The sequence below is a fragment of the Rhinolophus ferrumequinum genome (genome assembly GCF_004115265.2).
Source record: "Rhinolophus ferrumequinum isolate MPI-CBG mRhiFer1 chromosome 15 unlocalized genomic scaffold, mRhiFer1_v1.p scaffold_54_arrow_ctg1_1, whole genome shotgun sequence".
Lineage (NCBI taxonomy): Eukaryota > Metazoa > Chordata > Mammalia > Chiroptera > Rhinolophidae > Rhinolophus > Rhinolophus ferrumequinum.
The window spans coordinates 18,016,111-18,043,269 of NW_022680357.1; the positions used below are offsets into that span (position 1 = coordinate 18,016,111).

General features: G+C 45.0%; 1 protein-coding gene across 2 annotated transcripts in view; it reads left to right on the forward strand.

Moving 5' to 3' along the window:
• The window catches only part of RBBP6 (RB binding protein 6, ubiquitin ligase), a 30,015-nt gene extending 10,544 nt beyond the window's left edge, over window positions 1-19,471 (forward strand). Inside the window, exons 4-18 of one of the 2 annotated variants that reach the window (XM_033101943.1) lie at window positions 2,038-2,082; window positions 4,125-4,213; window positions 4,328-4,424; window positions 4,792-4,931; window positions 7,375-7,547; window positions 9,478-9,581; window positions 9,699-10,036; window positions 10,939-11,035; window positions 11,201-11,279; window positions 11,387-11,441; window positions 12,573-12,641; window positions 13,795-14,157; window positions 14,446-14,547; window positions 15,400-17,154; window positions 17,484-19,471. In XM_033101943.1, the coding sequence (XP_032957834.1) occupies window positions 2,038-2,082; window positions 4,125-4,213; window positions 4,328-4,424; window positions 4,792-4,931; window positions 7,375-7,547; window positions 9,478-9,581; window positions 9,699-10,036; window positions 10,939-11,035; window positions 11,201-11,279; window positions 11,387-11,441; window positions 12,573-12,641; window positions 13,795-14,157; window positions 14,446-14,547; window positions 15,400-17,154; window positions 17,484-19,053 (5,076 nt within the window). In that variant the 3' untranslated portion in view covers window positions 19,054-19,471. The remainder of the gene's footprint in view (window positions 1-2,037; window positions 2,083-4,124; window positions 4,214-4,327; window positions 4,425-4,791; window positions 4,932-7,374; window positions 7,548-9,477; window positions 9,582-9,698; window positions 10,037-10,938; window positions 11,036-11,200; window positions 11,280-11,386; window positions 11,442-12,572; window positions 12,642-13,794; window positions 14,158-14,445; window positions 14,548-15,399; window positions 17,155-17,483) is intronic. The other variant, XM_033101945.1, reaches the window with a different exon arrangement.
• The last annotated feature ends 7,688 nt before the right edge of the window (window positions 19,472-27,159 follow it).

Here is a 27,159-nt window from a genome sequence, read left to right on the forward strand (position 1 = left end):
CGTAGTTCTTAGTGCCTTGCTATATGTAGAAAACAATTGTTATGCCCTTGTAAATTTGTGGTAAATTTGACTTCCTTGTGGATTTTAAGGTATTTAGGTGCTATGGTGATTATTTGGTGGGGAAAAAGGTATTTAGGTGCTATGGTGATTTAGTTGTCATTGACTATCTGAAACCACTTTCAACTCAATAAATATACGATGACTGATTGCAAGTTGGCAAAAACGTAAAAAGCCAAGTCTAGAAAGCCTGGCATGAGAACAGAGAAACCAGCTACATTTTCAGGGATAGTGGGAAGGGCAGAGAGTTTAGTTTTTTGGTTCCAGCCTTAAGAAAGTTAATATAACTGATTGCTTTCTAAGGAAATGATCAGTGTCATATTCTAGATAGTAATAGACTGTTTTTAAAGGCTGTCAATTTGTCTCATTGGTCAGAAACAGCATGGATGAGGGTTGACAGCAATTGACTCAGTTCTTGTTACTTCAGTTCAAACAATTCCTGGTTGATGTAAACCGTAACCCTCTTCAAAATAGATTGAATAGATCAGAATTTATTCTGGATAAAAATAGGATATCATATATCCTTTCAAAAACATGTTATTTACCCCTGGAGATTAGCTCTCTAAGGAAAACGACCCAGCTGGGCAAGAGTGAGAAGCGCTTGGTGGGTTATATGGTTACGTATTAGGACTGTGGGATGAAGGCATTATGAACTCGACTCCCTCCTCTGCAGCTGAGAGCATTTTGTTTAAATAAGCATCCCGGTAATAATATCCGTCAAACTAACTTTTAAAACCTGAAGATACTTATAAGAGGCATTCTAAATTTAGCCAACATGATTTTTATTTGCATTTATTGAATTCCTCCTGAGGTGAGAACTGCTAAGAACTCCACATTGAAACTTGTTCCATTTCTATTTGGGACTCTTAAGTCATGCTGCTTTTAATTTAATACTCTTAGTTCTCTGGACTGCTTGGGAAATACCTGATGAAGACTCACGCCTTTGTGTTTTTCTTCTTTGGTGCAGACATCTTGTTACATTCTCTCCATTTGAAATAAGCATTCTGCCCACCAATGCATGAGACATTTTACAATATGTTGAATAAGCAGCCCCCTTCCTACATGGGAAGCTAATAACGTTTTCATGTTGGTACACTTCCAGGGAAGTCGTGGCTTCAGTTCCATGCTAACGACGTGTACGTGTGTGCGTACGTGTATACACACATACACACTTTTTCAAAACCTTAAGGCCGTGTCAGGAGACCAAACAATGAAGAATTTAAGAATGTCACATGTACAACCACATTTGTTTTAAGCCCTCACATCCTTCGTATATAATACTTGCTCCGTTTGATGAACATTGTGTTCTCCACAAACTGAAGTCATCTCCCGTGTACCGGCCCCGTTTGCCCTGCCCCAGGGTACCTGCTGTTCCCCCTTTTGTTTGGCTTAACAGCCTTGCCTTGAAAAAGCTGTGCTTTCTTTGGTAAGAAGCTTCTGTTACTCTGTATGGGAGAAGAAACAGATTTACTCAGACTGAGCAATCCATGTTCAAAAAAAAAAGAAAACCAGTGCCATTTTGGTGGGAATTCTTTTACGAAGGCGATTATCTGAGCCTTTAAAGAGCTGCTTGTTTCCAGTATTAGACGCACGGGCCTTCCAGGCGCCATGGATTTCTTCCTTTCGCTCTTCCTGCCCATTGTCTTCGGCAGCATCACATTTAGAGACCTCTGACAGACAGACAGACAGACAGACAGACAGACACAGGACTCGCATTCGGTCCCCACTCGGAGCCGAGTGCCTGGGTGACAGCCTCGTCCCCCGCTGCCTCCGTGTGATGGCGTCCCCTCAGCTAGCTGTTAGCCTTGTTACTGTAAGTGAAATACGTAGGGAAAGATGAGGGAGGTCAGCTTGAAAAACATTCTTTAGGAAACTAAAAATGCCCGCTGTTTGAACATTAAGTGGCAGTAGGGACTAAGTGATCACTCACAGATGTTTTCAGTGTGGAACTTGAATGTGTGTTTAATCTTTTGTGAACAGATTGATGCCTCTTCTGCGTCTATTTCTCTGGCCCAGCTCACAAAGGTATATATACATATATTCTTGAAAATATGCATTCTTTTTCTAACATTGTATTTTTTTTTTACGTGGAACCGTTGTTTTGAACCGGGTGGGGGAGGAGATATTTTGCAGAAGCATTGTACATATTATTACTGTCCTGTGAAGAGTAGGTGCGGTTGTGAGAAGATAGGGGGAGTATTTTGTCAGCCTCCCCATAATGTTGGAGTGTTTTCATCTTCAAGACAGAAGAAACACAGGAAGCTACACTTACTCGTTTTTTCCCCCTCATACATTTTGTTTAATTATACATTGGAAACAGAGTTCTGGAGGAATTCCCTGGTTTTGGCTGTAAATTATGTGGACTTCCTTTAAGCAGCCAAGTAGCAGCTTTCCTTTACATGGACGATTGCATGGTTCTTGCTTCACTATTTGAATTGAACCCATGATGGTCAACATTTTAAATGTGATACAATTGCTTTTTTATGCTCTAGACTTGTAGTCTGTCTGCATTAGAAGAAGTTTTAAACAACCTAATTTGTTTGAACACAGACTACATGAATTATGTAATGTGTAAAGCTGTTTGCAGGAATATACCATGTGTGTGTCTGGCAGAGGGCAGATTGTCACTTCCTGAAATCACTGTATATGCCGTGTTTGCTATAAGATTGCTTGCATTTTCTGCTCAACAATGTGTACTTATTGTTTGGGAAAGCACGAGTGATGGATTAGTTTTTAAAAGAATAAGTTTAGCTTGCAAATCGTGCCTTTAAAAAAAAAAAGCAAATATTACAGAACAGGCAGATTTTTGAGGGCCAAGAAGGAAGTTTCCCAGAAGCCTTTTTTCCCTCCTGTCAGAAATGTAAAAGCACGTAAGCAACCGAGATGAATGAGTTGATGGGTTTCCCATTAGTGCTGTGCCCATTTTTTCCTTCCTTGGCTGTTACAGGTTGTGCCCTCTCCACTAGACTGTGCCCCAAAGTGTCCTAGTAACAAATGCAGCTTTTAAGTGCCTGTCCTGGGAAAACGAAGCATTACAGCCAACGACTCTAAAGCATACAGCAGGCTAAAAGCATCCTCTCCTAGTTTCCTAACGCAGATGGGTTGGCACAGAGGTGCCCTCTTCAGCGGTTTCTAGTTCACTGTGTGAACTGTATGTGCTGTGAGGACCTTGGTCCCACCGTGGTTGCTTTGTGGAAGCAGCGGGAGCTTTGGAGGTTTGCGGGGGGAGGGGGGGTTTTTTCCCCCAGCTATTTGTAAATTAATGTTTGGGTTCAAACAAATTAGTTGTTCAACATCTGTAATCCAGTTTTCTGTAAATGTTGCTGTTGTTCTAAGCTCTGTTAATGTTAAGCCTTCTTTGTATATAAAATGACAATAAAACGTTAAAACTGGTTGCTTGTTTTGTGGATGAATGTAAAGAGAAACCTCAGTGAGTGGCTGATATGAGTGCTAGATGCTTGAAGATTCGAGGTATTAGGACTCACTCCCTTAGACCCTGCTTATATCTAGACTGTTGTGTGTGCCTTAAAGACAAAGTCCATAAAACTTTGGAGAGTGGGATTTAAAATAATGAACACTCAGTGCATGTGCTTCGCACTTAATTTGAAACTGACACCGCTCCCTAAGCCTTGTGGTTTTTAACACCTGGTACACAATGTGTTCAGTTATTGTACCCCCCAACCCTACCTCTAAGGTGTAAGCATAAATTACAGTCTTGATGCAGTGACACTTGAGTTATTTTTAAGGTTGGAAAACATCAAGTGTTTCTCTCCTCACGTAATCTCAGCTTTTAACTCTTAGGGGAGTCGTATACAAATCTTCACACAAGGTACAAACAGGGTCTAAGGTTTGAGTGCCCCCCAGAAAGACTTTTCTCAGCCCCGCAGACAACGCAGACACCTAAGGAACTCCCAGGGCCTCTTTCTAGGTTATATGCCTGTACCTGTAAATAGCTGTTTTGATGCCAGGTTAGCTACTGCTCTTTGCAGGATGAGTGGTGTTGTCTTTGGCTGTGTGCTCTTAACTGTGTTTCTAATGTGTGTGTCAAATAATTACCTGTTAAACAGACCGCCAATCTGGCTGAAGCCAATGCTTCTGAAGAAGATAAAATTAAAGCGATGATGTCGCAATCTGGCCATGAATACGACCCAATCAAGTAAGTCCATAAGCATGTTATACTAGTAGGGCCTTTGGGGTGCATTGCCCCCCCCATCAGAAGCCTTGTTTTCTCCCAAGTCTCTGTGTACATGTAACGTTTCCTCCCTTGCAGTTACATGAAGAAACCCCTCGGCCCGCCGCCTCCATCTTACACCTGCTTCCGTTGCGGTAAACCCGGCCACTATATTAAGAACTGCCCGACAAATGGGGTAAGTCCACAGTACAAAGTATGGCAGCCTTACTGCTCTTACAGTAACCTATCAGCCGTCTTACTTTTCTTAGTCAGTCCTGCCTTCTCTCGTCCAGTGGCGAGTGACCACAGCCTCTGGAGCCAAACTGCCAGGCTCTAGGCCGTTGCTGGTTCTGTGCTTAGTGGCTGATTTCTCCAAGCCTTTGCTTTTCCTTGTGGCGTGGAGACGGTGGTAGCACTGGGCTCACACACGTGGCTGCTGTGGGCTGAAAGGAGGTGGTGTGTGTCACGCAGTCTAGATGTCATAGGCGGTTAGGGCACGCTGCGCGTGGCTGACGCGAAACGACGGTCGGTAACTGCTGCTTCTCTCCCTCCCCCTCCCGTAGGATAAGAACTTTGAATCTGGTCCTAGGATTAAAAAGAGTACTGGGATTCCCCGGAGTTTTATGATGGAAGTGAAGGATCCGAACATGAAGGGGGCCATGCTCACCAACACGGGGAAGTACGCAATACCGACTATCGACGCGTAAGTGCTCGGTGGCGGAGTGACCCGTGGGGACCGCGTCATCGTGTCTCATTTACTCTCGGGCTTGTAACGTGGCGACTTCTGTGTTGTGAGTGAGAGGCTGCAGTCTGCTCCATTGAAAGCAAATTTCAGTGGATTTGGGGACTTGGGTTCTCAGTGAGGGCCATCCCCTCGTAGTCTAAGTTTTTCTTTTTCTGTCATTCCCTGCTTTCTTCCTCGTTCACATCCATACTCCCACATAATCTCACATGCTGCTTGCACTTTGTAAGTGAACAAGGCGAATATCTTAATCATTTTGAGAAACGAGACTTAAGAATAAAAGGTGCAAGATATTCGGACATATTTAAGTGCCCAGAAGAGATGAAGTACTGAGCTGAGGCATAAGAGTCTGTGTGAAGTCTTAAGAGTCTGAAGTCCGGTTGGTTTTCTAAGCCGTTGGTTCAGACTGTCTGTAGCACTGTAAGCCATACTTGAATGCTTATTTTTAACATGTGTTCAGATTTTATTTTAGGAGCCAATTTTTAGTGAACTAGGTAGACATGAAAACCAGACGCTCCCCATTTTATCTGCTCTTACTGATACGTCTTTGTACCTTCGTTGTTACCCTCAGCAGTCGTGAGCTCACGTACAACAGGATATGCCAAGTGTTCTTGGTTCTCTATAGAGAAGAAGAATGTCTTACAGAGTGTGTTAAGGGGGCTGGTGCCCCCCCACCCCCAGTGTTGGATTCAGAGGCTATGTGACAGCACCCTTAGCTGCATTTTTAACAAGTCCTTCAGAGACTGTGATGTTACCTCGAGAAGCATCAGTTGAGAGGCTAGCTGCCCGTGTTGTCAGTGCCCAAACAAACTACACAAGCACCGTTTCCCCAGCTGCTTGTGTGCGGCAGGAAGGCAGTGTCTGAGCCGGCTGCGCTGCGGGGCCATGTGGAGCAGCTTCACTGTCTTGGAGTATGTGTTGCAGGCTGTACCTTGTTGTAGCTCACAGATAAGAACCACTGTTCCCCTAAACGCCCCTTACTCGCCTTGTCACCTTCACCCCTGTCGGTGCCCATCTTGTGTTTCTGTGGTCCATCCTAGCACAGTGTGCCGTTAGCCTCCTTCGGATTCAGACGTTTCAGACATGCTTCCTTCCAAACAATTTCAGGTTGAAATTGATGATTTTTACAGACACAATATAAGAGCAGACCGCTGTATCTTAATATAATAATGTAAATAGAAATTTGTGTTGGAAAAATTAGCCTGACCGGTGAACCCTCACTGATAATTAACTTCATTGCTTTTGAATGCTGAAATACAAAAAGCCCATTTGTGCCAAACACACAGCAAATGCTGGGGAAATGGGAGCTGAATATTTTAAATGAAACCTCACCCTCTCCACCTACACCACTGATACGCGACTCAGACTCTTCTTCTGTTTCTTTTTCTATCCTCTCTCCTCCTCTTTTTTGTTTTCTTTTCTCTCTTTTGGGCAGTGGGAGACTCCTCTTTCACAAATTGGGAACGGTGGGGCATAAGCAAATTGACACTTATTTCTGGAGTCGTGGTGATGTCTGTGGAGCACCTGCAGCACAAATAACCTGCCTCAGGTACCCGCGCTGTCCGGCTCTGGCGTCGGCACTGGGCCTCGGGGCCGTGCAAGTCCTTCCCTGGGGAGCCTGTCACAGCTCGGCCTGCTTACAGAGAGGGGGGTGTGGGAAGCACAGTCGGTGTCCTTATGTTCAATATGTTTAATACGCAGCATTTCTGCAAAATGCATTTGTACCAAAAATGGACCCAAATGTCTAATGAGGTGTTACTTTAAGTTTTTGTAACACGTATTCTAATCATTTACGCAAAAATTGACTATAAATAGAGAAACCTGTCATTTAAGATCCTAATTCATCATTAGAGCACTGGTTTTGAAGTCTGAATCTGCCTGGTGACATTTCCCCTCAGTCGTACCGAGTTTAGTTTCCCATATTATGTCATTCGCTCTGCTACCTTCCCAGGTGTTGAGCAAAGCCTGTTAGACTATGGAAGGGAATTTTTGTCCCCCCAGGAAACATGGGAGGGCAGGAAAAATGTGAAGGGGGTGTTGCCGTGTCTGAGTTCAAACCCTGTCTCTGTCACTGGACTAGAACTTGGTGGCAGGCGCTTACCTTTCTGGCCCTTGTTCCTGGGCTTAGGAATTCTAAGCTCCTTTTAGCCACTTTTATAGCGTTCCTTTGTTTCGTTTTGTTATATTTGTTGAGGGGTTTGTTTTATGTCTTTGTTTAGAGAGAGGAGGGTGCTGGTGATTGCACCCTTGTTGTGGAGGGTCGTACACTTGTGTCAGCTGATGGTAACTTCCGGCCCTGTGCTCAGTGTTGAGTGTTCCCACTATGGTGCAGTAGACGATGAGAATGTCTTGGAAACACTCGGCCTTCTTAGCAGTGTTAAAACGCTCCAACCTTCTCTTGCAGAGAAGCATATGCAATTGGGAAGAAAGAAAAACCACCTTTCTTACCAGAGGAGCCGTCGTCTTCCTCCGAGGAAGACGACCCTATTCCGGATGAGCTGTTGTGTCTCATATGCAAGGACATCATGACGGATGCCGTCGTCATCCCCTGCTGTGGGAACAGCTACTGTGATGAATGTAAGCCACGCGAACTATCCCATATGTGTGCGGCCGACCCTTGAACAACGCAGGCTTTGGGGTGCCGACTCCCACCCCACAAAAATCCACGTATAACATTTGACTCCCCCAAAACGTAACGATTGATAGCCTGCGGCTGCCTGTAAGGCTTACCAGTAACGTAGATAGTCGATGAGCACATGTTTTGCATGGTATGTGTGTGGCAGACGATATTGTGACAATCAAGTCAGCTAGAGAACAGCAACTGTTACTAAGATCGTAAAGAAGCGCATACATTTACATACGCGTGTTTATTGGAGGAAATCACATCTAAGTGGACCCGTGCATTTCAAACCCAAGTTGTTCAAGGCTTGGCTCTTTTACTTGGAAAGGCTACTAGGAACGTGGTGTACTTTAATAATAAAATATGAACTGGTGATGATAGAGCATTTAATGGGAAGAACTCTGTTTTTGTTGCTGCTTTTAAAAAAAAAAAAGCCTCTGTCCTCTGCGCTATTAGAATAGACCCCTCCTATACTTTCATCAGGGTGACTCCAATGAGGTTTTATAAAGTGTAGCGTTTAAAAAAGAAAAAAAAATGTAGGGTTTTTGTTTCCTATACTAATTTTTAAATGGTATACAGAATTTTAAAAGCCTTTGGGGCCTTAGATATTCTGGAAATATTTTTAAATAACGGCTAAGTCCTAGATTGTGAGAAATAGCTTACAGTAAGTAGTCCCCCCCACCCATGCATGGTTTTGCTTTCCATAGTTTCAGTGACCCTTGGTTGACCATGGTTCAAAAATATTCAAGTTTCCAGAAATAAGCAATTTGTAAGTTGTAAATTGTGTGCCCTTCTGAGCACTGTGTTGAAATCTCATGCCAGTTTTGTACTGTTGCAAACATGACTCACGCTTTGCCCCTGTGTCCACACTGTGTGCACGGCCTGCCCTTAGTCACTTAGCAGCCGTCTTGGTTATCAGATCAACTGTCACAGTATCGCTTGTGTACAAGTCCCCCTGATTTTCCTTAACGATGGCCCCAAAGCACGAGTAGTGATGCTGGCAATTGGGATACGCCCGAGAGAAGCCGGGAGGTGCTTCCTGTACGTGAAAAGGGGCGTGTGTGTATATAGGAAAAACAGACGTAGGGCTCAGCACTGTCCACGGTTTCAGGCGTCCACTGCGGGTGTTGGAACATGTTCCCCCACTCCTCTGCCTCCCGCGATAAGGAGGGACGGCTGTGTTCTAAAATTCCTACGTGTAGTCAAGGTCTCTGTAGACACATTACCCAACACCTGCCATGTGGTCACTTGTGACTTTTCTAATCATTTGTATTAGCACTTTGGTTTCTTTTTTTTCCTGCCATTTTTCCTAAGTTTGTCCCTTCTCACCCAGATGAAAATGGAATTATCTGAAAATGGCACTGTCCTCACCTTTTTCATTTCTAAAGATAGTGTTGAAAGAGTCAATCTGTGTTTTGGGTCCTGTGTCTCGGATTGAGCACAGCACTCGGTACTGACCTTCCGGCACATGGGAGCCTGTCAGTGACCGTCTGGAATTGCATGTGATCCCTGCCTGCCGTGTGTAGCTGTCTGAGGGACGCTGCTGCGTCGTAGTGCGCTTATCTCGTGATGCTTTTTTAAAACCCGATGTAAGCCACGTCAAGTTTTCCTGTTCTTTTCCCTATAACACTCCAACGACTAGCTCGACAAAGAGAAATGTTATTTGTGAAAGAGTGCATTTTCTTGGAATTTTAATGTTAGTTTCAATTATAGTCATGACTTCCGTTTTTAAGGTAGAAGTTAGAGTGGAGGCTGCTATGAGGCGAGAGGTTTTCCTTTTAAGTTTCTGAATCTAAGAGTAGAGACGGTGGGCGTCATGTGTTTGGAGAAGAGCGATGGAACCGAGGAGTGCTTCGCTCTCGTTAATGTCTGACGTCTTACATGTAGGTATAAGAACAGCGCTCTTGGAATCAGATGATCATACCTGTCCAACCTGTCATCAGAATGATGTCTCCCCTGACGCTTTGATTGCCAATAAATTCTTACGGCAGGTAGCTATCTTTGTATTCCTTTTGTAATAACCCCTTTATGAAAACTTTTTTAACCTTTTAATTTAACTGTACTTGAGTGAATACTACATCGTCTACATTTTTGTTTGGTGTCCGTAGGCTGTGAATAACTTCAAAAATGAAACTGGTTATACGAAAAGACTGCGGAAGCAGCTGCCCCCCCCGCCGCCCCCGATCCCCCCTCCGAGACCACTCCTTCAGCGGAACCTGCAGCCCCTGATGAGATCGCCGATATCGAGACAGCAGGACCCCCTGATGATTCCAGTGACGTCGTCCTCGGCTCACCCGGCCCCTTCTCTGTCGTCTTTAACTTCTAATCAGTCGTCCTCGGCCCCCGCTGTGCCTGGAAATCCACCTTCTGCCCCAGCCCCTGTACCTGACATCACAGCTACGGTCTCCATATCGGTCCACTCAGAAAAGGCAGACGGGCCTTTCCGGTGAGTCGCCGTTGTGCTTTAGCAGCTGTTTGCGTGACCTGCAGCCTGTGCGTCCTTGTGGAGCACGGTGCTCGGTGAGGCGGGGCTTCTACGAAAGGACGTCGCGGTGAAGCATCCCAAGATCAAAAGCTGTGCGGGTTGATTCAGTGCTGGCTTGTCTACTCTAGGAGCGCTGCAGCTGATTGGTACCCAGTGGAGCAGATGTGAGCAGAACTAAGAGAATTGGGGAGCAGTGGAGGAGGGAGAAGGCATCGGTAGAGGTGGAGAGGAGAAACAGTCACTGTTTGGAGCATAGTTATGTAGAAAAGAGTGAAAACTCGCTTAAATCCTCCACTTCAGAAATGAAGGGGACCTTGGACCATGTAGTCCAGTGGCTCATAAATTCTTAAAAACTCAGCTGACTTTTAAAAGATAGGTGCCAGGGATCTGTTCCAGACCACCGAAGCCAAATCTTCAGGAGTGGGACCTTTACGTGTAGATGGAGGAAATCCCACTGATGGAGTTGAGCCTTTTATTTGAGTAACATGGGAATAAGGCCCAGTCCATTGGCTCGTCTGAGATACCCCTTTGGTCGATGATAGAGCTCGAGCGAGAATTGACTCTTACTCTGTGTTTTTTTGGTTCCACACTTTGGTCTTTTTTTCAAGCTTTACTGTTACAATTGAACTCATTTCTATCAGAGCCATCATAGATGGTACTTGTTATGGAAGTTCTTTTATTCTTCACTTGTGTGTGAAAAATTCTCCAAAAGTCTCATCTCACATTCCTCAGATGCGTTTATCATCTTTGATTTAACTCATCTTAATGCCAGCGCTGGATAAACAGAGTTAGTAACAAGATGTGATTTTCACCCGTGATCCTCCATGGCTTTTTAATGTATTATCAATACTGTTGTTTTCTAGGGATTCTGATAGTAAAATACTGCCAGCTGCAGCCCTTGCATCTGAACATTCAAAGGGAACGTCCTCGATTGCAATCACTGCTCTTATGGAAGAGAAGGCAAGATTTACCGGCTTCTTATAAATGGGGAGATTGTTTTTTTTTTACAGCAGAGATTTTTGGTTTGGGGGGTTTTTGCTGCGGTGGTGGTGGTGGTTTTGTTTTGGTTTAGGGGTGGGGGTTAGCTGTTTCTAAAACTATTTTTATTCATGTCTTTTCCTAAAGGGTTACCAGGTGCCTGTACTTGGAACCCCGTCTTTACTGGGACAGTCATTATTGCACGGACAGTTGATCCCTACGACTGGTGAGTAAAATCATTTGGGCTTAAACTTTCCCTTTAGAAAATAATTTTAACTTTATTTAAATGCAATTTCCCATTTACTCATTGTTTTTGCTTATTTTGTTTTCAAGGTCCAGTAAGAATAAATACTGCTCGTCCGGGTGCTGGCCGACCAGGCTGGGAACAGTAAGTACACGTTTAGAATCCTTTTAAGACGATGGTTTTTGAGCTGGCCAGTGGGAGTTACTCTCTGGGCAGTGTGCTGCAAATGTCTCCGATAGTAAACCCCTCTTTTGTATGCCATGTTAGCTTTTTATCCAAAATGTCACCAAATGAGGTTATATGAAGAGTTATTTTCTAAAAAAATGAATAATTCTTTTCTAAAATAGTAAAATATAAAATGTTAGAAATTCTTTCTGCTTTTTAACAAACAGTAATCTTGATGGGATCTCAATTAATGTATAGATAAGAGTTATTTGAAAGACTAGTCTAACTACCGAATTGCTTATCCTAATAGATTACACTTCCTATTCTTAATTTGGATGTTCAAAATTTTAGTAAAAATATACATATGTGAAGATTAAAGCCTACTGAACACAAAATTCCTCATTTTCAGTACCATGTTAATGACATTTTATTGCATGTTAAAATCTATCGGGTATGATTTTCTGCCCTAAAAGAGAAAAAACTTTGATCTTCTGTATAGGATGTCCTGTGTCAATAAAAATCAGCACATTATTTATTACCGTTCTGTTTATACAGTCATCTCTGCTTATGTAATCCACATAAACAAGCTTATATTCTACAACTTGGATTTTTTTGTTTCAAAGGTAAACAAAATTTCTTATAGAAAACGTTTGTTAAGTGAGAGACTAGTAGAATCTGTCAATAGAAAGAACAAGGGATGTGGAGACAGGCAGATGTGGGTTTGAATCCCAGCTCCTCTGTCTACATGACATGGCAGTGGGGGTGGTTTCCCGTCTCAGCCTATCCCCTCACCTGTAGGCTGGATCGGTGCCACCTGCCTGCGTGTGGAGGCCGCAGGGCTCTTTTCTATAACTTACAGAATGTGATGAAAATATCATATGGCACAAGTAGTCTATATGGAGGTGTAATTATTGTTACAATGTGTTAATCAGGAAAAGTAGTTAATTCTAAGTAAGTATGATGTTTACTCGCATCTCTTCTGTCTGGAACAAGTGTAAGAGTTGGGATAAGGGAGTAGGAGAAAGTTCTCGGGACAGTTATAATCGCTGTCTCGGAGTCTGCACACTTAAAGGTCACGTGTCACACTCAACCTACCTTATCTTTCCACAGTTCCAACAAGCTTGGCTATCTGGTTTCCCCGCCACAGCAAATCAGAAGAGGGGAGAGGAGCTGCTACAGGTAGGCTTGCTAAGAATCTTGAAAAATGGAAATCTGATGCCACTGAAAGCTCCACCACAGAGAAGTGAAAGCACAGCAGTGGGCTGCGCTGGTCTCCCTTAGGTGCCCTGAGCAGGCCTAGGAAGAATGAAGCACACTTAATGTTTCCAGTGATGGTTTCAGGTTCCTTCCCAGTGCCGACGTCTCCCCGTCGGCTCACAGACAGTATTTCGGGTGTCAGTGTAAGGTGAAAGTTAACCAGCTTGGCTCCCGCGTGTGAAGAAAGATGCATTTATGTCTCTGCTAGACTCACTGGTTCCAGTCTTCTCCCACCTTCTCTTTTCTAAAAGAAGAGACGAGGCTGTTGGGGGCGCTTGGTGTGCACACACACACGCAGTGTTGACTTCTATTGGAAGCCAGCTGCTGGTTGTCCTCTGGAGGGCATACTCGCCCAGCAGAGAGGCTCCTCCAAACTAACTCTGTAGCAGGAGTAGGACGCTAAGGTTTCGTTACTAGATCACGTTGATGGAAGGTAATATTTACTAAATCAGACCCAGAAAAGAGGCTTAAAGTCGCCCCCTCTGCAGCAGCTGCTGGGGACGGTCACCTGTAATTTAAAGGACATGTAGTGGAACAGAAAGAAGCCCACTCTGAAAAGAGCCACTATTTCTCTGATGGGGCAAAATTCAGCCACTTTGGCCAGCACTGTTATTCTCACCTGGGCCTTTGAAAGAAAACAGGGAGGTTTGCGGTTGTTCATTGCAAATGTTAAAACCAGTACATTCTACTTTGAAGGGTCTTTACCCACTTCTTCCTCAAAAAGATTATGGAAAGTGTTTTTTCTTTGACACTTACCAGTTGGTTCCTTTAAAGGCAGGTTAGGAAGGAACAGGGCATTATGGCGTGTCAATGAATCTGAACTTCGCAGGAGAGAACTAGTAGATACAGCACGGCCATACAGAGAAGCCCTGTAAGCACCTGTCGTCTCAGTCCCTAGATGCCTTTTACAGTTACTTTACGTATAAATGCTGTCAGTATTCCTACACTTATTGGAGTAGTTGATTCTAGCCTACTGTTTGTAAGTTTGAAGATAATTACGGACAGAAAAGACGAGCTCAGTTGCCTGAGATGATTTTAGTTTGAAGGAATAATATCTTGGAATTTATTTCTCCAGAAGTATAAACCGTGGACGACACCACAGCGAAAGATCACAGAGAACGCAAGGCCCGTCACTACCAACAACTCCAGTCTTTGTACCTGTGCCACCCCCTCCTCTGTACCCGCCTCCTCCCCACACGCTGCCTCTCCCTCCAGGTGTCCCCCCACCGCAGTTTTCTCCTCAGTTTCCTCCTGGCCAGCCACCACCTGCTGGGTACAGTGTCCCTCCCCCAGGGTTCCCGCCAGCTCCGGCCAATTTGTCAGCACCTTGGGTATCGTCAGGCGTGCAGACAGCTCATTCAAACACCATCCCAACAACCCAGGCACCACCTTTGTCCAGGGAAGAGTTCTACAGAGAACAGCGGCGGCTGAAAGAAGAGTAAGTGGTTGGTTCGGAATTATTACACACTCTCATTTCTGATGTAACTTAAGTAGGTATCTTTGGGAACATTTTCCAGTGTGTTTCCACCTAGCACAAGAAAAACCACCGACAAATGAAACCAAAGCCATACAAGCAACTTCCTCAGGGATTCCTAGTTATTTCTAGTTTTAAAGTGGAAAACTAATGGCAATTTCATTCATTTCATTCATGATCTAATTACATTTGTCTTGTTAGTTTTCTTAAATGGTTTTTGTTAACTTTCGCTCTTTAACTTTATTTTACTAGGGAAAAGAAAAAGTCCAAGCTAGATGAGTTTACAAATGATTTTGCTAAGGAATTGATGGAATACAAAAAGATTCAAAAGGAGCGTAGGCGCTCATTTTCCAGGTTAGTGTTTTGCAAGCCTTCGCAACAGAATTACAAACGGGACTTTGAATACCCAGGGACTAGCTATGGATATAAGGAACATCGCACTTACGGAATTCTCCTGATTCGGTCTAGGTACATAGAAATGGAGATGCAGCTGGTTTCCCAGTATTATTTCTGTTTATTGAAATAATGTCTCGGTGTAAATTCTACTGTAGAACCAGCACTTACGGGGATTAAATTGCCCTTGTCCCTCAAAGTTATTTTAATGTGAAATACTTGGGAAATGTTTGTGGAAGGAAAGAAATAGGGGCCTAGCCAGAGAACGTTTCTGAGGACCTTTTACCCGACGCTCCAGCTTCTTGCTGGAACGTTAACCTGTATAGCTCTGAAGTGGTAGAATACAAATTGCTTTATTGGTAGAAAAATTGAATTATAAGTTCCCTGGAAGTTTGTTTAAAAGACTTATTTTTAAAGCTGACATTTGAAATGTGGTTTCTTTTAAAGCTAGACTATTGGCTAATATAGGACAAAAAAAAAGTTACTCCTACTTAAGTAATCAGCTAGGAAGTAAAATTTAAATTCAATTGGCATTTTTGAAAATACTGAGTTAATTGGCTCATGTAACTCACGGTACATTAATGCACTTCACTCTGATTGTTACAGTTTCGCTTTTGTTTTAACAACTGATTGCTCTGATCTCTGTGTTCTATTCCTCTCCAATAGAGGCCACTGTGCCTCTTTACTCACCTCAGATGAGAGCTGATGTAAAGAAAGATGGAACCATGAGGAGAGTATGCTAGATAGGAGCTGAGAGTCTGGGTTCGTTTCGTATATATTTCTCAACTATCAACTATTGTCTTTTGTTTTTAGGTCTAAATCTCCCTATAGTGGGTCATCATATTCGAGAAGTTCGTACACTTACTCTAAATCGAGGTCTGGCTCCACACGGTCCCGCTCTTACTCGCGGTCATTTAGCCGCTCGCACTCCCGTTCCTACTCACGGTCACCTCCGTACCCCAGAAGAGGCCGAGGCAAGAGCCGGAATTACCGTTCTCGGTCCAGGTCTCATGGATACCACCGCTCTAGGTCACGGTCACCCCCCTACCGACGGTACCATTCTCGATCAAGGTCCCCGCAGGCCTTTCGGGGCCAGTCACCCAGTAAACGTGCTGCACCCCAAGGGGAAACAGAACGTGAGTATTTTAACAGATACAGAGAAGTCCCACCACCATATGACATCAAGGCTTATTATGGCAGGAATGTTGACTTTCGAGACCCATTTGAAAAAGAACGTTACCGAGAATGGGAGAGAAAATACAGAGAGTGGTATGAAAAATATTACAAAGGTTATGCTGCTGGAGCTCAGCCCCGACCATCAGCAAACAGAGAGAACTTTTCTCCGGAGAGGTTTTTACCACTTACAATCAGGAATTCTCCCTTCACAAGAGGCCGCAGAGAAGATTATTCTGGTGGACAAAGTCACAGGAGTAGAAACATAGGCGGCAACTACCCAGAAAAGCTTTCCACTAGAGACAGTCACAATCAGAAGGATAATACGAAGTGCAAAGAGAAGGAGAGTGATGGTGGTGCCGGAGATGGGAAAGGAAGCAAGCATAAGAAGCACAGGAGAAGGAGAAAGGGGGAAGAGAGTGAAGGCTTTCTGAACCCAGAGTTACTAGAAACTTCCAGAAAATCAAGAGAACCTACAAGTGGTGAAGAAAATAAAGCAGAGTCATTGTTTGTTCTCCCAGGTAGAGACGATGCCACACCAGTTAGAGACGAACCAATGGATGCAGAATCCGTCACTTTCAAATCGGTGTCTGAAAAAGACAAGAGAGAGAAGGATAAACCAAAAGCAAAAGGTGACAAGACCAAACGGAAAAATGATGGATCTACTGTGTCCAAAAAAGAAAACGTTGTCAAGCCTGCTAAAGGGCCCCAAGAAAAACTAGAGGGGGAGCGTGAGAAGTCTCCTCGACCTGAACCCCCGCTGAAGAAGGCCAAAGAGGAGACCCCAAAGACTGACGGTGCCAAGTCCTCGTCTTCCTCCCAGAAAGACGAAAAGGCCACCGGCACACCCCGGAAAGCGCATTCCAAGTCAGTCAAAGAGCAGCCAGAGCCCAGGCCGCTCAAAGAGGAGAAAGTGAAGAAGGAGCACGTGAAAGATGTCAAGCCAGAAAAGCCAGCTGGGAAGGACGAAAAGGCCAAGAAGCCCAGTGAGAAAAGCAAGCCGCTTGACAGCAAGGGGGAGAAAAGAAAAAGAAAAACCGAAGAAAAGAGTATCGATAAAGATTTTGAGTCATCTTCCCTGAAAATCTCCAAAGTAGAAGGAAGTGAAATTGTGAAGCCATCACCGAAACGCAAAATGGAACCTGATGTTGAAAAGATGGATAGGACCCCAGAAAAAGACAAAACTTCCTCAGCTGCCCCGGCCAAAAAAATCAAACTCAACAGAGAAACTGGTAAAAAGATTGGAAGTACAGAAAATGTATCCAATGCAAAAGAACCCTCTGAAAAACTGGAGTCAGCGTCCAGCAGAGTTAAACAAGAAAAAGGCAAAGGAAAGGTCAGGCGAAAGGCGACCGGCTCGGAAGGTCCCAGCTCCACGCTTGTGGACTACACCAGGTACCCATCCAGTCGTGTGCCTACTTTTATCCGTGCGGGTGCTTTTGCTTCATGACGGGCGCATTGGCATTGGGGCTTAGGCGGGTTTACTCGGGTCTTGCAGGGAAGAATTGTTCAGGGTCAGGTGGTGGGTCGAGTGGCGGGGGGCGCTGAGCCACGCTGGGTGTTCGTCCAGTCAGAGACTTAAAATCCTTCGTCTCTACTGGAGCAGAGGACTTTTGAAAGTTCACAGTACATTTACCATGTTTAAGTTTTAGCCTTTTTAGATTTATCGCTGTTTACTAATAGCAAATTCTTCATTAATGAGAAGTTATCTTCATTCTTTTTAGTACGAGTTCCACGGGAGGCAGTCCTGTGAGGAAATCTGAAGAAAAAACAGATACGAAGCGAACGGTCATCAAGACTCTGGAGGAATACAACAACGACAGCACAGCTCCTGCTGAAGATGTCATCATCATGATCCAGGTCCCTCAGTCCAAGTGGGACAAAGATGACTTTGAATCTGAAGAAGAAGATGTCAGGTCCACACAGCCGGTACCAAGTGTAGGAAAACCTGCCAGTGTCATAAAAAATGTCAGCACCAAACCACCCGTTACAGCCAAGTACACTGAAAAAGAAAGCGAGCCGCCAGAGAAAGTTCAGAAACTCAGCAAGGAAGTGGGCCATGAAGTGATGCAGCATGAGGCCAAAAGTTCAAAAACCTCTGCCTCTGGTGAAAAAGGGAGAAGCAGGGACCGAGAGCATTCCACGTTGGAAAAGGAGAACCCTGAAAAGAGGAAGAACAGCACTCAGCCGGAGAAGGAGAGTGACGTGGACCGTCTGAACGAGCAAGGGAACTTGAAAGGTCCGTCCCAACCTTCCAAAGAGACCAGAACTTCAGATAAGCATGATTCCAGCCGAGGTTCCTCAAGTAAAGACTTCACTCCCAACAGAGACAAAAAAACGGACTATGACAGCAGAGAACATTCGGGTTCCAAACGCAGAGATGAAAAGAATGAATTGACAAGAAGAAAAGACTCTCCATCTCGGAGTAAAGACTCTGCCTCTGCACAGAAACCTAAGCCAAGGGAGGAGAGAGAGTTGCCTAAAAAAGGAACAGGAGAGTCCAAAAAAAGTAATTCCAGTCCCTCGAGAGACAAAAAACCTCACGATCACAAAGCTACTTACGATGCTAAACGCTCAAGTGAAGAGATGAAACCTGTAGATAAAAATCCTTGTAAGGATCGTGAGAAGCATGTGTTGGAAGTGAGGAACAGCAAAGAGTCAAGTGGCAATAAATTACTTCCCATACTTAACCCTCCAGACCCACAGATTGAGAAAGAGCAAGTCCCTGGGCAAGGTGACAAGAGTGCCACCAAGCCCAAGCCCCAGGTAGGTCACTCGTCTCGACTCTCCTCCGACTTAACTAGAGAAACTGACGAAGCTGCTTTTGAACCCGACTATAATGAAAGTGACAGTGAGAGCAATGTGTCTGTAAAAGAGGAAGACACTTCTGGAAAAGTTTCTAAGGAGCTGAAAGATAAAGTAGTGGAGAAAGTCAAAGAGAGCGTGGACGCAGCAGCGGTCAGCCAGGCGGGCGTCACCAGGAGCCATAGTCAGAGCAGCCCTAGTGTCAGTCCGAGCAGAAGTCACAGCCCTTCTGGAAGCCAAACCCGAAGCCACAGTAGCAGTGCCAGTTCTGCAGAAAGTCAGGACAGCAAGAAGAAGAAGAAGAAGAAGGAAAAGAAAAAGCACAAGAAGCATAAAAAACATAAGAAGCATAAGAAGCACGCAGGCCCCGAAGCAGAACTGGAGAAAAGCCAAAAACACAAACACAAGAAGAAGAAGTCAAAGAAGAACAAAGATAAAGAAAAGGAGAAGGAGAAAGATGACCAAAAAGTGAAATCTGTCAGTGTGTAGGACAGATTTTTTAAATTGACTTAATTACTAAGTCATCTGTATTAAATTTTGTAATAACGTAAAGAGACTCAAGCCTTGTAAATAATGACATGGAAGACCCCTGTGCTGCACTTAAAATATTGCTGCTTGATTATTCGATTTTTACATCAGAGCTTTATAACACGGACTTTTGTACAGAATTGTGAGTTGTGACCATGTAACACGAGAGGTTTTGCCTAGGGCCTATTATTTTTAACCACCATTAATTAGTTGGGGTGGAGTTTACTGTACTGTGAAATTTTCACATTTGAATTTTTTTAATTGCCTGGCAAAAGCTGGTATCAGTTCTAAAATATCAGCAGCGTAATTTGCTGAATTCATTACAACCCCGTTATGTCACTTTTTGATTACAATAAAAGTTTTCAGTAAACTTTTCAAATGTTGAACGTTGTATTGTTTGAGGACAGTCGTGTCGTGTCTTTTTCTCCTTCCAGTTCCCTATTTAAAATCCCACTGAGCCTTTAGTATAAGGTGAGCTGAATGTACAGCATTCTGAAGTGAACAGAGATCGGCTTTATCGGGGCTGGTAGGTGCCAGAAATAAGAAACCGATTAACTGGAGATCTGGTTGAATCAATCTAGAAGGGTTTGAAGATAGTCCTTAGAAGTTTGGACTTGAATTTGAGAGATGAAGAGTTGTGATTTGTTTATGGTCGTGTATTTTCCTTGAAACCCTGATAAATGAGTGTTAAATTCCTTGATAAAGTGCCAGCTAGAGAACACAGTAGCGACGACCCAGTGTGCCCAGCGGGCAGAAGAAGGGAGTAGGTCCAGGTAAGGCGTGGATCCCCTCACGGGCGGTGGTTCTGGACGTGTGTGGTGGGCAGCGTCAAGCTGCTGGAGGATTGGGGGGTTAGGGTGCCTGAGACACGTGGCCGTTAAATGAGGATTTGGAAGACGAAGGGTAGGGGGGGAGGAGAGCCGGCTCGGCTCGGTGGTGGTGCTGGTGGTGGAGGTGCTGGTAAGAAAGGGTTTGGCTCGTGGGCAGAGAGCATGCTTCCAGCACCGCCTTTGTGGGTGCCTGGTTCCAGGCGGCATACAAGGGTGCTTCCTGAGGTGTGTATTTTGATGCAGCATTTAATAGTTCAAAGGATTAAGTAAAGAAAAATCATAGGGACACCCGGATGCTATTCTACCATGAAAGCCATTCGGGACTGAGTTAAGTTCGGGAAATGTTGCTGCTGGAGGATTGGGGGTTTGCTGTTAGCCAAACCCACTTTCCTCTGAGGGGGCTCTGTTTTGTGCTGATGCCTGAGTCACGTGGGTTGTCCCAGCGCCTGTCACTAGGCCTGGGTGTCTGTGCTGCCGTTCCCAGCCCTCCCCGCCCCACTCTAGCGCGGAGATACCCTGGCCACACTACGTTATGACTTCTTCCTAATCTGGACCCCAAATCCAGACGCCTCCCACGCTCGCTGAGGATCTGGGCACCCAGAACTCTTCGTAAGTTCCATCGTGTGGGGTCAGTTTCATCACCGAGGCTCATCGTCCTTGAACTTGAAGCTCAGCTGACCTTCGCTTTCACTGGTCCACACCCTGCCCTTGTTCTGGGCACTCCTCACCTCCAGCGTTCCCTTAAGTGTCACGTTCCATCTGCAGCCTGGGGTTCCAGCTCTGTCGCCCTCGGCCTTGTTTAGGCCTCAGTTCTCACCTCGTCCCTTACTCTTTCTACTCTTTCCTTCCTATGGTGGCCTACACCTCGTCGTTGCAAGCACAGGGCAGCACCCCCAAAACCCTCCCTTTATCCATCTTGCTGGACCTAAACACTTGACTCCCAAACTTAGGTAAGGGTGCTGGATACTGCTTAACGAAATTAAAGAAAATTAAAGCTGGGGTGACTGGTTCGCTCAGTTGGTTAGAGCGTGGTGCTGTTAACACCAAGCTTGCCGGTTTGATCCCCACCTGGGCCAGTGTGTGCTGCACCCTCCTTAAAAAAAGAAAAAATAAAGCTTTGCCAGGCGCTGTGCTGGGTGCTTGTACCCGATCCTTAAGGAAACTCCATGCCTTTGGACAGTCAGGGCTGCTGCCCAGGTCGTCCAGCCGCTCCCGGCCATATGACAGTAGGACAACATGTGGGACCCACTGAATTCTGGTCCCCAGAGGCCATGTTTGCTCTCCGGGCCCTCTGCCCTTGCTGTCCGTCTGGCTGGGATTTCCTTCCTCCTGCACCCGTGGCACCGCGTGCAGGGGCCCGCTGGCCTTTCTGAACTCGCACCAAGGTGCTGTGGTGTCACTGACCTCGCTGCAGTGACACCCCCAGTTTTCTGTGGGTTCTGCTGCTTGTGTCCCTCTGGACTGGGTGTGAGCTCAAAAGGAACAAATGTGCCTGGTCTGTATTCCAGAAGCCACACCGTGCTTTTGCACATAGTAACACTTGAAGGGATAAGATGAAATTTTGTTTTTAGCTTTGAAGTGACGTTTGCAAACTTCCTGGACACCAGTGGTATGTCGTCTTAAGGGAGGAAAGGCGTTTTCGAGCTCCTGTAGATTTGGCAGATAGCATCCTTCTGATAGCTGGCTGCTTCGGTGTGCCAAAAGGTTTGGGAAGCTTCCGGTCGGGCTCAGAATAACTCCTTTGTGAGTCTCAGACACCGACCGACGGGGGCCAAGCCCCCTCCAAAACGTGGAAGCCAGGCTTTCAGGGAGGCAGGACTGGCGTCAATGGTTTCTTCCCGATTGCGCGAGCGTCCCCATCTGTCCAGTTTCCCTGTTTTTCACTCCTTTAGAGGGAGCTGTTCTTACTGTACAAAACCGTGGACCAAAGCCCCCGACCACCGTGCTGGCCCTTCTGACTCCTTCAGGTCTGCCTCCGCTTGAGCTGGCCTCACAGAACACGTGTGTGTGTGTGTGTGTCCTGCTGCTGCTTTTCATGTATCAGACACGTCCTTTTGACATTAGTATGTTCTACAAACACTTTGAATTTTAAGAACTGCAAACTATCCTGTTAGAGGAGGAGTGAACGAAGTAAGCTGCTTCAGGCCTTGATAAAAGGTAAGCGGGGTGCTGCCGTGTGAGTGACAGCTCAGTGCACGGATGGGAAGGAAATGGGATTCCCAAACAGGTTTGGTGGGAATTCTCCCAGTTAATGCAGTCAGCAGTTTATCAAGGCGTTGTTAGAAGCCTCCGAGATTGTTTTAAAGATCACGTTGAAAGGTCTTAAGAAAACTATCACTAATTTCCTTCTGCTCTTAACAGCTGATGGACGGCGAACAGTGATCTCATATGAAAGCCAACGCCAGTACAACTTGCTTTTCCGCTTTGAAACCTGGCTGTTTAGTCACTGCTATGACGTTGGCTTGGCCGGTATGAATATTCTATTCAGTTTTCCATTTTTAGTCTTTACTGGTAAAAGATATTAATACAAGAATGGACTGGACATACATTTAGGATTCAAAATAAAATAGTCCCGTGGAAACATTGGCACCTTAATACAGTTTTGCTAATTGTTCATAAGTCTGTTTGTACCTAGACTTCATAGTGTATAAAGAAAGTTAGTAGAAAGGTTTTTTTCCGTGTTCTAAAGCAAGAATAATAAAAACAGATTTGATGAAAAATGAACATGAAGGGAACTGTATCAGTGCTAAAAAAGGAGGAAAAGGATGGGAAGGGGGACAGCCGCAGCCAGAAAGGGGGCATTAGGCCACCAGTGCCATACTTCTACTGTCTTCCCTTGGCAAGTACAAATGGAAGGTCTGTGTGAGTGCCTCATAGACTGTGGGCATGTCCCTCTGAGGTCATTTGTCACCTGAGGGCATTGCCCCAAGGAATACGGCGTCATGGGGACAGGGAAGATTCTATCCGGAAGTGGATTTGCTATGTGTGCCTGGTGTCATTGCCAAGAAGGGGGCCAGGCCACACACGCCGCAGTCCCAGCCGGCCCCAGCGGGCAGAAGGCGCTTCTGATTCTGCAGCGCTGACCTTACAACACCGAGTCCCCACTGGGCGCTTGAAATCCTTAACGTTCTTGGTGCTGCAGACAGATCACGGCGGTTGGATACAACTCCAGAAATGGGCCCAAATACGAGTCTCAGCATAAATCAATGTGAAAAGCATATTTTTCAGTAAGTGCCTTTCAGAGAACTGGATAAGCATTTAGAGAAGTTTCTAAATTTTTGCCCATTTTGTGTGTGTGTGTGTGTGTGTGTGTTTCCAGGACCCAACAGCTCCAAGTCAAGTAGTTTCAATCTAGTGGAGGGCGCAGCTCACAGTGGCCCATGTGGGGATCGAACCAGCAACCTTGTTGATAAGAGCACCGTGCTCTGACCAACTGAGCTAACCGGCTGCCCCACCCATTTTTAATTGAGTTATTTGTTTTGGGCTGTTGAGTTGTATGAATTCTTTATTTTCGATATGAACCCCTTATTGGATAGATGGTCTGCAAATGTTCTTCCCATTTTGTAGGTTTTCTTTTCACTTCACTGATGGTTTCTTTGGTTGTGCAGAAGCTTTTTAGTCGGATGATGTCCTACCTGTGTACGTTTGATTTTGTTGCTTGTGCTTTAGGTGTCATCCGAAAACTGCAGACGTTTATCTTATCACCCACGTGTTGACCAGTTGTCCTCCAGGCTTCTCTAAGATCCCTTAGGCTCTTCATTAGTTCAGGTCTTTATTTTCCAAACTGACCAGTAACCTGGAAACCCAGGGTCTCCCCATATTTCTGATGACACTTCTGCTACCCGTTTTGTCTGGGTTTCTTCATGCTGATTCCTGCTGCAGATTTTTTTCTCTCCTGACCTCAGTGTGGCGGAGTCTCAGTCTTCACAAGTTTGTTTTAAGACATTTCTCCCCAAACACCCCATAATCCTCCTCACCTCTTCTTGTCTGCCCTACACCATAGGCCCTTCATGTTTTAAACCGAAGTAACCGGTTCAGGTGTTTTTCTGAACCAAGAGGCAATTCCTCTGGGACAAATAGTGCCGTTCGAGGACAGAAGAAGCTGCAGTGCTCTTCAAAATAGCAACTTGTTTTTTCCTCTAAAAATTTTTTAAATTACAAACTCAGCTGTGACACAGAAATACCAACAGCCAATTAACATTTGAAAAAGTGAAATGCCACTGGTAATAAAAACGCCAGTAAAACAAAGTCCCATTGCATTCAGGCACTTGGAGTTACCTGGAAGTCCAGAACCACCCTGAGCCTCCAGCCCGGATTTGTCTCTGCTGCTTCTCTTCATCACGTTTACCCAGATCACGAGAGACACTCTAATTTGCAGACTTTTAAATTGGGTTTGGTTTTTATTTCTAATAAAGCAGCGCATAGTTTTAAAAGTCACAAATTTCTTCAGGACAACAAAAACCTGTCTCCTGCCCTCACCCACTGTACCCTGAGTCCAGGTCTTCAGAGGAAATCAATTTCAGCTCTGCCAGTACTTCTTTAAAAACAAGAACCTGATTACTTACCTCTACAGAGCGTGCTCATCTTGCTGATTTTCCTTTTTCCAGTTTTAACGGATTCTGACTGGCTTCCCTTCCCCACTGCCCATGTACATACATATGTATCCCCTGCCCCCACAAGTAAGCGTCAGCATTTGGGCTAAATCGAAATGGGGTGCGCGTTACTCTGTCAGTGTTCAGAACCAAGTCTCTGGTGGATTAGGATTCCTTTCTTGTAAAACTGTTTCTCCTGGAATGAGTGGCTCGTGTAAAAAGGAGTTTCGTATCCTATAGATCACCAGCATTGCAAACCTCCTCGGAATATTCCGATGAGTCAGTGTTCCTTCCATTTTATCTCTTTTCTTGGAATCACCCTACTAAAACCTTTCTGCCTAGTCCTATAAAATTTGGTTGTTCTCTAGGCCTCCCGCCCAGCTCTGATCTCGGGCTCCTTTTGCTCCCAGCTGGGGACTTTTGCTCACCCTCAGCCCTTCCCTGGATCTTTGCGTCTTCCATCCTGTGTCTTTATGGGTTCGTGTCCACGTTTTGGGTGGAGGGTACGTGCTCTAGTAAATTCTCGAGGAAGCTGCACGAGGGCTTTTTGCTGAGAGCCTCTGCCGCTCCACACATACCTGATTTATGGTGTGACCGGGCGTGGCTTTCCAGGTTGGAAGTTACCGGAGGCGTTTCTCGTGAGACAGCTTCCTGTCCAAAGCAGTTCTAACTCCTAACCCATACATACATGATTTTTTTTTTCCCTCTCCCAGGAAACTTGTTATCCTGAGTGCATTAAAAATCCTGTGATGGGCACTGATGTGGCATCTTTTAAACTTTATTTCCCTGAGTGCTTTATGAGCCCTTTCAACCTGGAAATGCAGCTCTTCCGGTTCCGGAAACATTCTTTTATTGGGGGATGATATCTTCCATTTCATTCTTTTTTTCTGGAATTTAACTATTTAGATGTTAGTTCCAGTTCTCTGATTTTCTTATGCCTTTTCTCCTATTTTTCCATCAATATTTTTTGTTGTGAAGTTTCCTCAACATTTTCAATTTGTAATTCTAGCATATTTACAGTCTCTCAGAATTCTTTTTTGTTTCCTTGTACCCTTTTTATAACATTCTGTTCTTTTTTCATGGATATGATAGGCCTTGAGGGGATAGGATAGAGTTTTGTTTTGGTTTAAGGTTTTCTTAACGCTCCATGCATTGGAAACTGTGCAAGGTTTGTCAAGTGGGTTCCTTTGTGGGATGACCTGACTGGGTTGTTTTATTGGGGATCTCCAGCTGCCAGTGTCTCCCAGGCATTTTCCTTGGGCTGATATCCCCAGAGAGGACACCCCACTCTTCAGAAGGGGACGGAGCAGGTGCCGTATAAGAAACCGGCTACACGAACGTGGAGTCCAGCGGGCTCCATTCACTTACAGACAAACTTCCTCACCCGTTTCCAGCACAGCACCTGCCTACAGCCATTCCTGACTTCTCCGGGGAGCTTGTAAAAATGCTGACGACTGTGTGGACGCCACCCCGAGATTCTGGTTACTGCATCTGGGGGTGGCCCTTTACAACCTCCCAAGGGGACTCAGGAGGCAGCCACGGCTGGGCGCCACAGTCTGATTGACCAGAGGCGGCCTCCATTCTGCCAGAATGAGCTGCTTTGTCCCCGGCCTGTGGCCATGACCACAATTCCGCTTCCTGTAGGACCTGCCACCTGCACATTGATTCCTTCTGGGCCTTGGGGTTAGGATAACCTGGCTTTGGGCTTCTGATTTCTGCTCTGCTAGGTCAGTTGCCACTTGGCCATAGGACATGTCATCTTCCAAAATGCTGCTGCTGTCGTTTCCTCTGCCCGTCTCCTCGTTCTTGTTTGCTCATGCCTTTTCCCTCGTTCTTATCCCTGTAATACGCTTGTTTAACTGGAATCCCTCCACCCTGCCCTCTATCCACAAGAGTGTTGTTAAAATGTCAGCTGGGGCTTGCCACGTCTTCCACGATCAGTGAACATTGGGCCTGGAGAATGTCAGCATTTTCCCCACTATTCTGTAAATTTCTGGGCTGCTTATGTTTTCAAGGCCATTCTAGGTTTGTGACTTCTGGCTCCTGGGTCAGCCTAAGTTCGCTCTTAGATCAGGAAACTTTCCTTCCATCATTTCCTTATTTCTTCTCATCTTCCTCCACCTATTTCATTCTCTCTTCTGGTAACTTTGTAGGGTGTGGATAAGGGATTTGTCTTCCACATACCTTTTCCATAAGCTTTTTGTTTTTTTAAGAAAAGTCATTTTTTTATCTGTTTCCTCTTTCTATTGGAAGAAGTCACCATTTATATTCCCTAATTCAGTCATCCGCGTGTGCAGCCTGCCATCCACTTTCTCCTTTATGTGTCTTTAATCCCAAAACCACACTTGTCATGTCCATTCTGTCCTCCTTTGCTGCTCATTTTCTGTGACAACTATGATCAAGTTACATAGAACCCATGTCAGTCTTGCTGAGAACATGAAATAGACATCAATTCTAACTTTCAGTTGTTGTCTGTGAAGAATTAATTTATTTCTGAAGGAGGACGCAACTGTGAGTCTCCACATAATTGTCGTTTGCTTTTTGAATTACAGCTTTTTTTTTCATTTATTCACCCATATAGAGGGAGAGTTATTTGTCTTTTTTTTTTAAACCAAAAAATTTCTGTCTTTTAATTGTGTCTTGTC